The sequence below is a fragment of the Tubulanus polymorphus genome, chromosome 1 (assembly GCF_964204645.1).
Source record: "Tubulanus polymorphus chromosome 1, tnTubPoly1.2, whole genome shotgun sequence".
Taxonomy (NCBI): domain Eukaryota; kingdom Metazoa; phylum Nemertea; class Palaeonemertea; order Tubulaniformes; family Tubulanidae; genus Tubulanus; species Tubulanus polymorphus.
This window is the reverse complement of record NC_134025.1, coordinates 5300241-5316026: the sequence shown is the minus strand read 5'-3', so window position 1 is coordinate 5316026 and position 15786 is coordinate 5300241. Positions and strand designations below refer to the sequence as shown.

Here is a 15786-nt window from a genome sequence, read left to right as displayed (position 1 = left end):
TATTTCTGTTTATCATACTTTACTTTCATGTCATTCTATTACATCTCATTTTTATCGAGTCTTCTTAATTCTTATAACGTTATAGTTACCGGAAGGTTCTATTATCTCTGTGAGTAACAGAATTTTGGCACTTATATCGCAGCGTAGAATTACAATTTAGGTGTTGTTTGGTCTCCACTTCTCGGAACTTAAAACGTTGCAAAATGGAGCCAGATTTGATACAAAATTCTCTCCACGTCGACAATGATTTAACGAAGTTAAAAGAACAAATAAAGCATTTAAATGTTTTAAAGGTTACTGACCAAATAAAGGAGCTACATACGGTTTTACGTGATAGGTAAGGCTTAGTAAACCAAAAAGACGAGGTCGAAGCAGGGTTTTTTTGAAGTTCATTGTCCTTTTTCAGTTATTGTGTCTCAAACAATAAAGGCTATTGATTGTTGTTAAAAAAGTTGTGGGTTTTGGGTAAATTGCGATAGAATCTTAGATTTTTGATAAAAGATGTCTGGTTGTCTGATTTAATTTCTTGAAATATGAACCAGGCAGCATGCTTAGCCTTTGGTGCCTTATTTAGAGTAGAGGGCACCACTTGCTGAGGGTGTTGTGCTGTGGTATCTATAATCAGTGATAATGACATGTGAATGACAAAAATGAATTGGCACATTTCAAAAACCATTTTTGTGTTGACACTTTGATTCCAGCATATGATTATCTAGTGAGTAGATAATGTAATAAATTTAAAACATTTTCTTCATTAGATCGACCAGCAGAGGGGACTTCATATTCTTTGCAGATAGATTAGTAAGTGAACCGTTTAAAGGCAACATTTTTAATCAGTCAATTGATAGAGAGGAGTCTGAGTTGTGAGGGATACTGTGTGACAAAAAAGCAGCTGAACCCATTTCACTCAATGAAATTCATAGCAAACTTTTTTTCATAGGACTTCAGCCTTGAACTTGATAGGCATATGACAAATGAGAACGATGTCTACACTGGTTTCTATTTCAGATCCGACTGATAGTTGAAGAAGGTCTTAATCAACTGCCATACTCAAAATGTTCAGTTACAACTCCAACAGGTTAGAAGAATTGCTGTTTACTATATCGCTATCAGGTTCAATGGACAATAACTACCTTGGTAGCTGGCAAAGTTATAATGATTATTTCTGCTATTGTTTGAAATGAATGTTTTTATTTGTTTGAAGGGTATAAATATGAAGGTTTAAGGTATGAAAAAGGAAATTGTGGTGTTAGCATAATGCGTAGTGGTGAGTTGAAGTTGTATTTTCAGTGCCAATAGTGTATTCCTATGAATTGAAGACACTGCTTCTGTCTAGGATTCCTGTGCTGTTAACAAGAGTTTTTTTTCATCTTAGGCGAAGCAATGGAACAAGGACTTCGTGATTGCTGCCGCTCAATTCGTATAGGAAAGATTCTCATTCAAAGCGATGAAGACACTCATGAAGCGAAGGTTTACTATTCAAAATTTCCTCCAGATATTCACAAACGAAAAGTTCTGCTTATGTATCCTATCATGAGTAAGTTGAAAGAAGATGAAAATATAATCTTTCAATCAATGCTTCTTGCTTTGTTCCCAGTCTACTCATTTTGTATATCGAATATTCACCCTGTTTTATATAGGTACTGGAAATACTGTTATTCAAGCAGTAAAAGTGTTAAAAGAACACAGCGTTGAGGAGAAAAACATAATTCTGCTGAATTTATTCACAACGCCGATTGGTAAGAGACAAACAGCTTTCTGTGGAGTAAAACTCTTTCAATGATATACTATTTACACCTTAATTCAAATTATGGCTTGAAATATGATGAATTAAAATATTTTCAGCGGCCAAAGTCGTGTGCCAGGAATATCCAAGTTTGAAGATGTTGACATCAGAAATCCACCCAATTGCTCCAAATCATTTCGGACAGAAGTATTTTGGAACGGACTGATTTTGTACGGAGGTGTCGAATTTTGGTGCTTCCATTTGATAATGGTGTTGGCTCATGTATGTTTTATATCATTGATGAATGTATGTTTCGTAAATTTTGTGTTGTGTGGAAAGTAGTCGTAAGAATGAACAGACATAGGATGATGATAATGATGATTAGAGTAATTTTTCATTATATCTTGTACTTAGATTGCACGTGGCAAATTTCAACTCATTCTTAGATAATGTGCTTTGTCGTTACGACCTATTCTGAGATAAGTTCCAAAATTTTACTCATAATTAGGTCAGTCTATTAGAATTACATGTATTCGATAAAAGAGCATTCCTAATGTACATGTACATACCAGTACGTGTATACAAAGTTTTTGTCAACTTCTATTTTTTTCGCATATATATCTTGAAGCAGTACCTATCGCTAGGATATTTGATCATAAAACTAATTGTCTATTATGATATTATCGGGATTTGTTATAACGGGGGGGGGACCGGTGTAATATTTAACTTCTAAAGATTGTAGTCATTTTTAGGAAATTGGTTTGATCGAAAAACTCACCTGCTTCTCACGTACAGCTCAAACATGTGCATTTAATATTAATAACTTCTTGAAACCAAAATATTACCTTTGTACATTATTTGAAACTAAGGAATTCAAGTTAAGTTTTACGCAGTTTTCTTGCCATTTACATGCTCAGTAGCAGGATACTGTATAACCAAATGAGGTTCATATTCTTTATCCATGTCAACCTTTAATTCGTATCAGGAGATGAGCCAACAAGACACCACAATATTGCATTGGATTGTGCTATTAACTAAACATAAAACTGGACAATTGGCTTTAAGCTTGTTGGAGTACTGGCCTTTTATATAGATATACTCATATGTTGACTGCATTTTAGTAGTCTACTTATTACAATCATTTTATGGTGCGTTATCATTCCAATCCACCTGAGGGCAACGATTTACATGTATTCTAATGGTGATGTTCTGATAGCATGTACATGTATTTAAGTTGATTAAAAGTTAGTTGTAACATTTAAGAATTATTAAATGTGTAAATTGTCTGAAAACTTATGGTTTTATAGACTCTTCTTGTCTCATACATTAATTGTCACCCTGGGAGGGAGGTATTTATTTTAACTTAGTAGGTAAATTGTATAGGTCCACTGATTACACCTATTGAAAATTAAGTTTCTTGCTCTTCCCATATTTTGTTAAAAGTTGGTAGGTATAATGTGCTAAGTCCATGGATAACCTAAGTCCATGAAGGTCCATAGACTACACCTATCGAAAATCACATTACTCACTCTTTCAAAATGGCCACCATAACTTAAAACATACTGGGGTGACATTCCGCCACTTTCTAAAGTAGATCATAACGTAGTAAGTAAATTTTCATTCATGAATGTTAAAATCATTTAATCATTTTCAAAATAACTTAATCTGCATTTTTTCAGGGAATAATTTATGGATATTCAATCACAAATAAAGCTCCTTCATGTAATTATTATAGGTATAGAATGAAAAATTGCGCAATCAATGATGTTTTTTGTGACCGTTAAAATAATATTATTCGCATTTACTACTGCTGCCTTGCTCAGGTAGCTCAGTTGAATTCCTTGTATTTGTACAGTGAAACAATGTATTGAAATAAATATTTGTTTAATTAAACCCACAAAGGTCTTAGTTTTTATCCATGCTGCTGTACCGGGTATTTGTTGGAAGTCAGAATCTGCATTGAAAGTGCTTACTTTAGCATAAGCTTTCCTACAGTCAAATCCACTTCATTCAGCTCAGAGTAATCCAGATTTTGGAAAATATTTGCAGTCCATCTTTTCATTAATACACAAAAAAATGACTTAATCGGATTTTCCTGTAAACCAGATGAATTTTGTTGGTCCCAAATGACGTGTAAGTGATATAGGCCTACATGTATGCCTTATGTTGAATTAAGCACTTAGTCCAATTGAGAAAGCATAGTAAATTTCCGTAGGTCTAACTTTGATTTAAGATAAGAAGACATCATTCTGAATGAAAATTCACTAACAGCTAACAGAGTTATCACATTACAGCGAGCGACATTGATTAGCTGAAATATGGACTCCCGCCATCAGTGAGAGTGACAGGAATGAGTTGATCTAGCCACTTGTCTGTCCATTAATGCAAAATATATTATATGAACCCCGTCCGACTAATAAGAAAATACCAAAATCATCCAGGTACGTATAACTGAATACAAGTCTGACAGAAATTACAGTCCCAGGCAATCCTACTTAGATCCACTCAACCGTAATGGAGCAGTTCTATGCAAGATGGCTGATCCGTTCGCAGAATAGAGAAAACAATGTGTTCAAATGACATAATTATGATATTTATTCATAACAATAAGTAGAAAACTTCTTGATATAAAATGCGGTTACACACATGTATAAAAAGACAACTACTGAACTAAGGGTAAAGGATGGACTCAAAAATAATGCTCGTCTAATCTAAATCAACAAAATCTTTAACAAAAACTTGGATTTATTTTTAAATGATATCTTGCCAGTTTTTGGCATAAAATTATTTCTCATTCTACTACAATGTACTATAAAAGTCTAGACTGAATAAAATCTACGTATATCATTATCTAAAGCACCAATTGACACTGAAATTACCGGGTTCACTTTCAGTCAAGTTAGAAGTAATTTTTTGACAATATTTGTAGTCTCTAAAAGAATTCTCTGATACATGTAGCTTGAGAAAGAGTGTATATATATATATATATATATATATGATAATTACACATTTTAAAAGTGAGAAGCATTTCTATAGCAAAAGCAAATTTTAGCGGAAAGTAAAGAATAAATTAAATTCATGAATGAAAGAAAATAAAGTTACAGTATACTATTAATGCTTATCATATAGCTCAACATGCATTTTTCAATAAATAAATCTTAAATGACATTTCGACGATCAATAATAAACATCTTCCGATGACTAGACCACAACCTGATTCGATATGATAATACTTCTTTTTCAGGTTTTTTTTTAGCTTCCTACTGAAAATACCAGCGTGATGACATATCAATATTAGCTATTATCTTTCATTCCATTCACAACATTGTGGATATATCTACCAACTAATCCTTCAAATAACTTACTACAATATACATATAACTACTAAGCGGGTGAACTGAATTCGAAATTGTAGCCGAAGTTTTGAATAATTCCATCCTGCCGAAAGAAACCATTGCTAGATGGAATTGAATCAATTAGGGACACCTTCTTGAGTTAAAAGAAGTAATGTTCGGACAAATCCCAGTTAAGCAATGATCATTGTACTAGGAAAGCAAGCGTGTGGATTCGACAATATTGTAAATCTGCAAAATGAGTGCCCGACAACGAAAGTTCTTGAACGTTAGAGCTGCTCAAGACATAAATACACACAAATAAAACATATAATCCAGATCAGTAGAGGCGACTATTACTATACAAAATACTCCCATAAATCAGGGAAGTGTGATGAGACACTTCCCTGCATAAATCAAAATATAAGAAATATGATGATCCAAGCGGAGAAGAGACCTAACTGTCATCGAGACATAATCGTGGCTGCATAAAGTAACCCGAATACAGGCAATATGGAGTCTTGTTATTCATACCTAATCTCTTAATATTCCTATGCAGTCTTGAAGATATAACAACATGCAGATTGCAATAATGTAGTCTAATTAAATAATGTTGATGGATGACGATGATGATGATGCACGGTAAAGCTGTTTAACGGGTTAAGTGTTCTCGAAAGACGTTTGGTTTTCATTGTCTGACACACACACACACACATGCTTAAAACGACGTTCTGTACTTCTGGGCCTTGAATTAATCCTGAAAATAAAAGAAGATTCATTATGGATTTTGTTTATAAGAAACTTTGCGAATGTGAAGGTATATTAATGACAAGTCAAACTTGATCAATACAAAATTTGCTGAAAAAAGTTGAGAATATTTGAATGCCGATAACCATGCAACAAACAATTAAAATGAAACTAATTAAGGATATAACAAATTTCCTCAGACATCTCAGCTCACACAAATTACCAGAACATTGAAAATATGTTAAATTTGGTAAATGTCTACATCATAAATTCTTGGTTATTATTCACAAAACCAGTTGACTCTTCCAAATTCAGCACCAAACAACAAAATGCTCAACAAATTTCTTGCTCTCAAAGTTCTATCAACTTTCAGCAAGGTGCATGGAGTCGACAGAAAGACACACCTAAAAAGCAATATTAGACGTACTATAATAATAACTTCAACATTGTTAATTGAAACCCTGAAATGAGACCTTTACATGCTTTCATTAGTATAAACGGATACGTAAACTGATTGTTATTAGAATCTCTATAGATGCAATGTAGGAACACCATGCCACTCATGTATCTGCCACATGCTAGATCTACCTCCTCCAATCTCTTTTTCATCCTCTCTTCCCGTCGCCTACGAAGTCGATCAGCAGCTGACTCCTCTTCATCTTCCTCATCTTTAGCAGCTGCAGCTGTTCTTTCCTGTCGCCGTTTTTTCAGTCTTGCACGAGCACTGTCCTCATCGTCGCTTTCATTTTCTTCGGCTTTTTTCTGAGCTTCTCTCGCTTCACGCATTTTACGTCGTCTAGCTAGGAAACTGTCCTCTTCTTCTTCTTCCTTTTCTTCTTCTTGTTTAGGAACTTCAACTTTTTCTTTCACATCATCTTTCTTCTTACCCCATAAATCATCATCACTGTCTTCCTTTTTAGCGGTTTCAGTTTTTTCTAATTCCGATTTAGTATCTTTTTTCTTTCCAAATAAGTCATCATCACTGTCAGCAAGTGGAGTTTTCTCTTTTTTGGGTTCCTCTTCTTTTTCCTCATCTTTCTTGTCCTTTTTCTTCCCAAATAAGTCGTCATCGCTGTCAGCTAATGGAGTCTTCTCTTTTTTAGTATCCTTTTTCTTCCCAAAGAAATCATCATCACTATCAGCTAATGGAGTCGTCTCCTTTTTAGTATCTTTTTTCTTTCCAAATAAGTCGTCATCACTGTCAGCTAATGGAGTCTTCTCCTTTTTGGGTTCCTCTTCTTTTTCCTCATCTTTCTTGTCCTTTTTCTTCCCAAAGAAATCATCGTCACTGTCAGCTAATGGAGTCTTCTCCTTTTTAGTATCCTTTTTCTTCCCAAAGAAATCATCGTCACTATCAGCTAATGGAGTCTTCTCCTTTTTAGTATCTTTTTTCTTTCCAAATAAGTCGTCATCACTGTCAGCTAATGGAGTCTTCTCCTTTTTGGGTTCCTCTTCTTTTTCCTCATCTTTCTTGTCCTTTTTCTTCCCAAAGAAATCATCGTCACTGTCAGCTAATGGAGTCTTCTCCTTTTTAGTATCCTTTTTCTTCCCAAAGAAATCGTCGTCACTATCAGCTAATGGAGTCTTCTCCTTCTTAGTATCCTTTTTCTTCCCGAAGAAATCGTCGTCACTATCAGCTAATGGAGTCTTCTCCTTTTTAGTATCCTTTTTCTTTCCAAATAAGTCGTCATCACTGTCAGCTAATGGAGTCTTCTCCTTTTTGGGTTCCTCTTCTTTTTCCTCATCTTTCTTGTCCTTTTTCTTCCCAAAGAAATCATCGTCACTGTCAGCTAATGGAGTCTTCTCCTTTTTAGTATCCTTTTTCTTCCCAAAGAAATCGTCGTCACTATCAGCTAATGGAGTCTTCTCCTTCTTAGTATCCTTTTTCTTCCCGAAGAAATCGTCGTCACTATCAGCTAATGGAGTCTTCTCCTTTTTAGTATCCTTTTTCTTCCCAAAGAAATCGTCATCGCTGTCAGCTAATGGAGTTTTTTCTTTTTTAGGTTCCTCTATGTTTTCTTCCTTGTCACCATCAGTTTTATCTTCAGGCTTCTTAGCCTTATCATCCTCATTTTTATCTTCATCGCCAGGTTCACCTTTTTTATCCGTCTCTTCGCCATCCTCTTTCTTTGAATCTTCACCCTGATTGAACCCAGTTAAATAATCAAAATAAACCACAAATGAAAGTAAGTTATGGCCACGACAGTTTTTTTTGTGACAATTTTCTACAGAACTGAAGTGAAAAATTTAAAAGATAGGATACACTATGGGCACTGTCAAAAATATAATCAGGTAGCCCAAAGGTGAAGAGAATGAACATTCATTTAACACCCAGCTGGTAAAATCTGACTTAGGTAATTAGCCAATATCACTGACTCATACCATCAGTACTTTAATCATCTACCATCCAAAAATCAATATATTTTACCTCTTCTTTTTCCTCTTTTTCATCACCTTCCTCCTTATCCTTCTCGCTTTCATCTTTATCCTCTTCCTTACTCTCTTTTTTCTCCTTCTGTAAAATAATTGACGTTCACATAAATATTTTCGCACAATTATGCCAGTCAGGTTAATAGAACCATAGACCATAAGCCCCTATACTAAATTTCTACAATACTGCATAGAGCAGACAGAAGAGCAGGTACTCCTCCCACTTGACCAATTAAGGGTATGATTTGATGAGATATCATAAGATATGCGATATAACAAAATCCTATATAAACAAGATATAAATCCAAGGACATACTCTACTCTAGATCACTGATTCGGTGTTCACTCAAACTTAAGCCTTCTTAAGCTGACTACTGTTATGTATTCAATTCTATGCATCTAACAATAAAGAATGAACACCGTACGCATATCTGAATTTTATGAGGTTTTTTAGTTAACTGAATACAATTAGTTCATGCAGTTTAACAAAATCTCTGCCGGAAAGGGAGCAACTTGAAATGCAAAGCATTCAAATTTTCAAATGTTTACTTCATTTCTACCGTCTAAACTACAGTAGTAATACACACACACGCATACGCATCATTCAAATAGATATTTGATGGTTCAGTCTAGATAACTTGGCTGGTCCAGAATGGTAGGAAGCCTCTGCTAAATGTTACAATTTAATAAATGACAAGTAGGTTTAGTGTAGACACTTTTTAGTATGACATACATTAGAGAAAACATTGGTAAAACGATCAGGTTAAGCACCCAGTGCAGAACTTGGAGCTTTGCAAGTGGAAATCTTCAAATCTAGAAACGCAAGCATTTTGTTAGTCATCAACTGACCATGCAAGATGTTTAAATTGACCTATTCACCTCTTCTTCAGCTGCCTCTTCAATTGTTACAGCAGCATGTTTCCATCTTTTTGGAGCCTGTTGAAATTTTCGTATTTCTCAATATTTGTTCAGAGGAACCCCAATAATTACATGTATTACATTATTATTGCTATACTTACAGGTATTCCAAGTAATTCTTCCAATTCATTTCCTTCCACCGCATTCTCAAAGATATTATAATTCTGGAAGTAATAAATGAAATGAATTACCAGTAAATTTAGGTTTGCAATTGAGTCTACATTTGAAACACGGCTAAAAATGAATTTCTTGTTAGGGCCTACTCCCTTGTACCTAATTTTAATGATTCTTACCTATATTGACTAATAAAACTAAAAATATCCTGTTAGCTACTTACGCAAATAAATTCATCATCTTTGAAGAGTTGAGGTGGTAAAACAACTGCTCCTTCTTGTTCTGGTTTTCCATGTTCGCGCATCCAGAGTTTTTGCTCTTCATTTGACGACGAGGTGATGTCTATTTTCTCGTATTCAAGTCCGCGTGCTTGTAAAATCATCTCAATCTTTGTCTGATTATGTTTTAACTGAAAAATACATTTCAATCATAGAAATCAAATTCAGGTGAAATAATGAGATCACAAATTAATGATATTGATGGATAATATTGGTGGGATTCGAACCCGATTTGAGCGAATTTTGACAGATACGAACTAATAATGGCTGAATTCACTGAAAATTCTCTGGTACTTACAGCTTGACTGCCGGACAGCGCCGAATAGAATAACTTGAAAGGCATGATTGAAAACTAGAACTGAGCACCGTCTCTCAGACTACCGACGAAACCTTTTTAAAAGCCTTTAACACGAAAAGATCGACGAAAAACCTTAGGCGTATTCGAACACTTCTCCCGTCCCAGTCGGCATAAAACCGTGACGTTAGACTCCCGATCTGCATAAATCAGTGACGTAGACGTAGCCGCCAAATCTGACGTCATCAATATTTGCCGGTTGCTAGTGAAAACAAAATTCCTTCCACTTGTACAAAATAATGTTGAAAAATCACCGCGGGATGTATTCTTCTATAGTTTGTCTTTCTTTTTGATGGTAAGAAGCTTATAGATAGATTATTTTAATTTGTATTTAATTCTAAGAACTGTCAGTATCTCCCGAAGAAGCGTTAAACATAGAATAATCTTAAAATTTCTACTAAATGCAATTAAAATGTCAATTAATTTTATTCCTAACCTTATGAATAATGTGTGTTCATCCTGTTTCAAACACATGTCAAGGGACAAGAAGTGAAGCCAAAAAAATAATCAGAATTTTTTTGTTTTATTTCAGTTCATTGCTACCAGAAACAGTACCTACGGCTACATTTCTTATTTCAACAATAACATACTACAGTATTTTTCTTCCATCATAAAAAACTTGCCAAAGATTTGAAAGAATGTCGGGACACACTAACGACAATGATTCAGTGTATTCAGTACGAAGAACTCGTACGCGAACATTCAGTCAGGACACTCAATCGAGGCGTTCATATAGCGATTCATTTGTATCAGATTCCGATGATGAAGTTTCAAAGAGTAAAAGTCGCGCTAAAAAGAAACGATCGCCGGGAAGTGTCTACAAAGGTAAATATTCAGTTATAGAGCGTTCTCATCAATTTCTCGTATCAGTCCATTTCAGCATAAGAATATTACTGGTTTTTTCTGTTTACATTTCATGTTCTTCCAATGATGATGCAAAATCATTGGAAGAACATGAAATATGTATGTTATGATATTGCGGATACTATTGCTATTGATAATGATAAGTATAATACAGGATACTAATGCGTCTTGGAAACTTTTGATTCATAATGATTTATTATGCTACAGTCGATCAATATACATTTATAGAATATGCGTTGTACTCTATATATCTATAGCTAATTACTACTATTGATTCCAATGAGAGGATAGACAGGATACCATGGATACTAAGACAAATAATCTTGAATTAACAGATTTTTTTAGAAATAACTGGGGCTTACTACAAATGTAGATTTGAAGAAAAGCATGAGTTGGATAGGTTTTAGTTAGAAAGCAATAAATGATTTTGTCGCATTCTACAATTTTAGCACCTGATTTGTTAGTACATACTTATAGACCTACTAGCAAAGAACCCATCTATGGACGCTTAAAGTACCTATGCTGTATTTCAGTGTTAAACTTCTATCTAAAGGCAGACAGTGAAAGCAGTTACAAAGTTGATATTTGTGTGACCTTGTTTACAAATGATATAAATCACTAAAGAACAGCATGCGCAGTGACCAAAAATCTATCCAAACTTTATCACATCGTTTGATAGAATCTATACTTGAAAATTTACGCAGGCCAGTATCTTTCATTTGGTACTAGAATCTTGTTGATAGCACAACCCGTGACAAAGTTTCGCCGTTAAGTCTCTTGTAGTATAGATTTTGACCTCATCGACTGATTCTGTCTGTTTTGTATAATTAAGACTTGTGGTTCTGTTTTGCAGATAGTATTAGGAAAACGAGGAAAAAAGGCCAACAGAAGACTACACCGCGTACATCAGATCCGATCAAACAAAGAGTGATGTCGGCGAAAAGACTAAGAGCGAATGAACTGCGCAATCATATCGATGAATTAACTAACCAAATATCCGAACTTAAAGACGAAAATAAACTTTTGAAGCTAACAGAAAGGAGACAGGATAAAGCTTTACAACGGTTTGAAGGGAAAGAAAGTGACCTGTCGAATATTGTTACGAGACACACAAATGAGATACATAATTTCAAAGAACAATTGCGAAAGTATAAAGATAAATGTGAATTACTTAATCGTAAGAATAAAGACTTGGGCGAGGAATTGGGCGTCACAAAAAGACAATTAAAACGGTTGAAAGAACTTTCAAACAATAAACAGCTCGGTGAACGTGAAGTGCTGAGTCAAAAACTGAATCAATCGGAAGCGGACATTTATGAAAAGAATAAACGTATTCAGGTTTGTACTTGTGGCAGTAAACTAAGCATATGATATGAATTGGCCTTATAATGGTATTTTAGTTAATACAATGTATAATATTGTGAATCACAGGAATTAGAAAGACATGTAGAGCATTTGAAGAAAAACCATCGCCATGAAGTCGGTGTTGAAGTACATTATCATCGAGAAAAGCAACGTCGTATTGAAGAATTAGAAGAATTGGTTGAAAAACTTTCCATTCAAATCAAGGTATGTATTTAACCTGAGCGATGTATAAGGATGTCTTGTTTTGAAATTGCTTTCACTATTATTTCCTTCATTCTAGGAAAAGGAAAAAGAGCTTGATATCAAAAATATTTACAGTAATCGAATAATAAGACGTCCACATAAACTGCCATCTGCCCAGTCCACGCCTGTACACAGAGGATCTATGATTTTACGAAACGGTACAGCTCAGTCAGAACTAGCAATGACTCCTCGAGAAAAGGCTAAATTGATGGATGAACAAAGAAGACAAGAAGATAAGAGAGAACGAGAGGTGAAAACTATTGAACTTGTCATAATAAATGGTATCATAAATTGTAGTGAAGCTATTGTATATTTAATAAAGCCTTTAGTGATGATAGTTTATTGCTTTAATGACATTGCTATTCTACTTATACTTTACTTCTGTCTTTTAAACTTATTCATTTTCTTAATATTACATAACTTCATTTTGTAGCCTTCTGACGACCATGATTCCATTGTAAGTTTCTTTATCATTCTTCATTTTAGTACTGCTCTTAAATACTTTGTTGATTTGAAACTCTGCACTGCTTATATTACACTTGGCTGAATGTGCATTCCGACAAATTTTGCAGAAAAAGATTACAGAGGAGAAGAATTCTGTGATTGATTCTGATAAGTCAGTGAAAATAAAGCATAATTTTGAATCATCAGGTCAAAATAAAACTCAATCCGAGGTGCCTAGCTCCATACGGCCACCACTACATGGAGATTTCCGGATGGGTGATCATGCTTTTGAAAATAAACCATTGAAAAAAGGTGTTTTAATCACTCAAAAAGGACCTAGTTTATTTCAACCAAGTGTAAGAAAATCTACAATTCCACAGGAAAAATCACAATCTCAAAATCAATCTCACCAGAATTCTGCTGACCAGACTGCATCACCTAGCATCACACCCTTCTTTGTCACGGAAACTTCTCCACGTGCTGCTTCTAGAAAGTTTCCTCTTGAGGTACACTTTTGTGTTGCCTATTGCGTGTGTTAGTGTTTTAAGATTGTAGTAAGGTCAACCTTGCATTAGTCACCACGTTACAAATCATGAAGTTACAAATTGCGCAAATTTTTAAGTTCCAATGATTGAGTTCAAATTCTCTTTACAATTTCTCTAAGTTGCATAAACCTCTTAATCACATGCGACACAAGTGTTCATTCGTGTTAGTCGTGCATCATTCAGTCCCCAAGTATGCGACTTTTGCAAGGTTGATGTATTCACATATCCTTTAGTTATTCTTGTTTTATTTGATGCATGGTTTGTTTTAACCGTAACCTGTATTTTTTTAATATTTTGCGCATATTCCTGCTTTGAAGTGTACATCTTATTTGGTTAACATTTGCTTTATGATTAAGAAGTTGCTTGGTAGCAGTTAATTTGATATCATTTCAATTTGTGCTTGTATCTAAATGCATTTTGTATATTCATACTTTCAGGCGAGAGAAGAAAGAAGAAAAGCAAAAGCAACCAAAGGAGATAATATAGGAACTTCAGTCATTGACAATAACGAGGTCTTGGATGGTGTTGAAGATGATATCATCGAAGAAGGTGTCATTGAAAGGGAAGAGAGCGAAGAGATCGATTTCAGAAAGGAACAGGAAGCAAAACAAAGAGAACAAATTGAAAGTGAAGCCAGACGTAGAATGGAAGAGGAGGAACGAATTCGCATCGCAACGGAAAAATATCAACAAGAACTGAGAGAAAAGAAAGAACAAGAGCTGAAAGAAAGAGAAGAACAACGCTTACGACATGAACGAGAAGAAGAGGAACGAAAAAGAAATGAGTTAGAGAGACTAAGAAAAGAAAAGGAAGAGCGAGATCGAATTGAACAGGCAAATAGACAAGCTGAATTAGAAGCTAATAATGAAAAGATTCTCGAAGAGCGACGCCGGAAGGATATATTATTAGCTAAACTTCGCGCGATGGACGAAGGACGAAATCCCGATGAAGTAAATGATGTGAAAGAAGAAAAAACGTTTACCAGACATGATTCGGGTTCGTTACACGGTTCAGCTTCTTCGAAGAAACGATATTCGTTTTCGAAGCCGATCGAGAATCTCCATCACGGTAAACCATCGCATGACGATGTTACTGTACCGTATATAGAGCGTCAAAGGCGAAAATCGTTATTCGATGATGAAGTTGAAGATATCGGTTACAAACCGTCGTTCAACGATTCTAGTTTTCATCAAGGTAATTCCGCTGAAAAACAAAAAGCGAACAAAAAGAAAGATCTTATGAAAGAACTATTCGGAGATAGTACGAAAGCAAACGCGAAAAATGGTGACGTCGTAAACATTAGCGATAACGATTCCTCGGCATTCGCGTCGAGAAATAAAGAAAAAAAGAATTCATCGGGTTTCATTAATCTGAACGATAAGGAACAATCGAATGATAAATTATTACCTCGCCGTCCGAGACACGCCTCAACAACATTCAAACCAATCGTTAATGCTGTTGATGACTTTGATGATGAATTAGAAGAAGTTATTATTTGAAGAAGTGACCTTTGCCCATTAACTTATGGCTTATACCTAGTATTTGAAGGCGCTTTCTTCTTCCTTATAAAATGAATCGCTATTTGTCTATTGCTCATCCCATCATATTTTCGAGAATGGTTGTGAAGTGGTTCTTGTCAATGTTATTGTTATTCCACCCACAGTTATGATGTATACTTTTACTGATACTTCATGTACGTATGCCATTGTTCAAATGAGCCGAGTGCATTTTTATAGTTTTCAATCATATGTTTATCTTTAAGTAAGTTATTTGTAATTATATTGAAGTATAGAATCATTAGATTGCATTTCACTGCTCGGAGGAAAGTTGTTAGGCATATCAATGGCATGATACTAAATGTTTTATGAAATGATAGATGATTTTAAAACTGCTGTACTTTTCAGGGCTTGAATATGGTATTATCTACACTTCATGCACTTATTTAGATTCTGCTCAAATGAAAATAATCACCAAGAAGTGAATATACGTATTGCCTATGCTTATCCAGTATCTGTAACTGAAGCCTTTGCCACTTCATAAAATTAGCTTTGCCTTACTTACTGTTGTGTTATCACCACTAGTGCCACAACAAACTTGGAGGTATTTTCAAAATTCTATAGATAAGAGTTGTTAGATATGATAAATGCAAATCATTTTGATATCGAGTAATCAAAATTTTATAATCCACCCACACCCGTCCAATATTAGATTGTTCAATTTGATATGCATATAAGATATGTGTTTATTGTTTTTGCAGACATTATTGTTCTGTTATAGATTTATGATTTATATGTATATCCATAATAAATGTATTACCATGTATTACAATCTTGAATAGATTTTAACTACATGTATAAGAAAAGCACTTTCTTAATTTTTTTTAATTTCATTCTGGACTTATTACTAATCATTCTTAAGGAGGAGA

At 34.6% G+C, this 15786-nt stretch overlaps 3 protein-coding genes across 7 annotated transcripts; 2 read left to right on the top strand and 1 right to left on the bottom strand.

The window, feature by feature from the left end:
* Positions 1-161: 161 nt before the first annotated feature.
* On the top strand, positions 162-3617 carry LOC141902894 (uracil phosphoribosyltransferase homolog). Its single transcript, XM_074790829.1, has 7 exons — positions 162-337; positions 759-801; positions 1009-1078; positions 1205-1267; positions 1376-1537; positions 1641-1739; positions 1846-3617. Exons 1-7 carry the CDS (start codon positions 204-206, stop codon positions 1950-1952), a joined length of 678 nt encoding a protein of 225 aa, XP_074646930.1. The 5' UTR covers positions 162-203; the 3' UTR covers positions 1953-3617.
* A 720-nt stretch (positions 3618-4337) lies between these two features.
* LOC141907390 (uncharacterized) lies at positions 4338-10033 on the bottom strand. 4 transcript variants are annotated; one of them, XR_012619482.1, is made up of 8 exons: positions 9844-10033; positions 9491-9676; positions 9255-9317; positions 9115-9171; positions 8234-8320; positions 6394-7947; positions 6029-6209; positions 4338-5815 (listed from the first exon to the last, which is right to left on the bottom strand). XR_012619482.1 is itself a non-coding variant. In XM_074797023.1 (7 exons), exons 1-7 carry the CDS (start codon positions 9886-9888, stop codon positions 5810-5812), a joined length of 1998 nt encoding a protein of 665 aa, XP_074653124.1. In that variant the 5' UTR covers positions 9889-10033; the 3' UTR covers positions 4339-5809. The 4 variants fall into 4 exon arrangements, 1 of the variants encoding a protein (XP_074653124.1); XR_012619479.1 differs by having other exon boundaries at positions 6029-7947; XM_074797023.1 differs by lacking the exon at positions 6029-6209 and having other exon boundaries at positions 4339-5815.
* A 51-nt stretch (positions 10034-10084) lies between these two features.
* On the top strand, positions 10085-15690 carry LOC141914786 (uncharacterized). Of its 2 annotated transcripts, XM_074806084.1 has the most exons (8): positions 10085-10195; positions 10433-10725; positions 11618-12102; positions 12196-12333; positions 12410-12622; positions 12806-12829; positions 12945-13322; positions 13799-15690. In XM_074806084.1, the coding sequence occupies exons 2-8, from the start codon at positions 10539-10541 to the stop codon at positions 14858-14860; spliced, it is 2487 nt and encodes an 828-aa protein (XP_074662185.1). In that variant the 5' UTR covers positions 10085-10195; positions 10433-10538; the 3' UTR covers positions 14861-15690. The 2 variants fall into 2 exon arrangements, with proteins under 2 accessions (XP_074662185.1, XP_074662186.1); XM_074806085.1 differs by lacking the exon at positions 12945-13322.
* Positions 15691-15786: the final 96 nt, after the last annotated feature.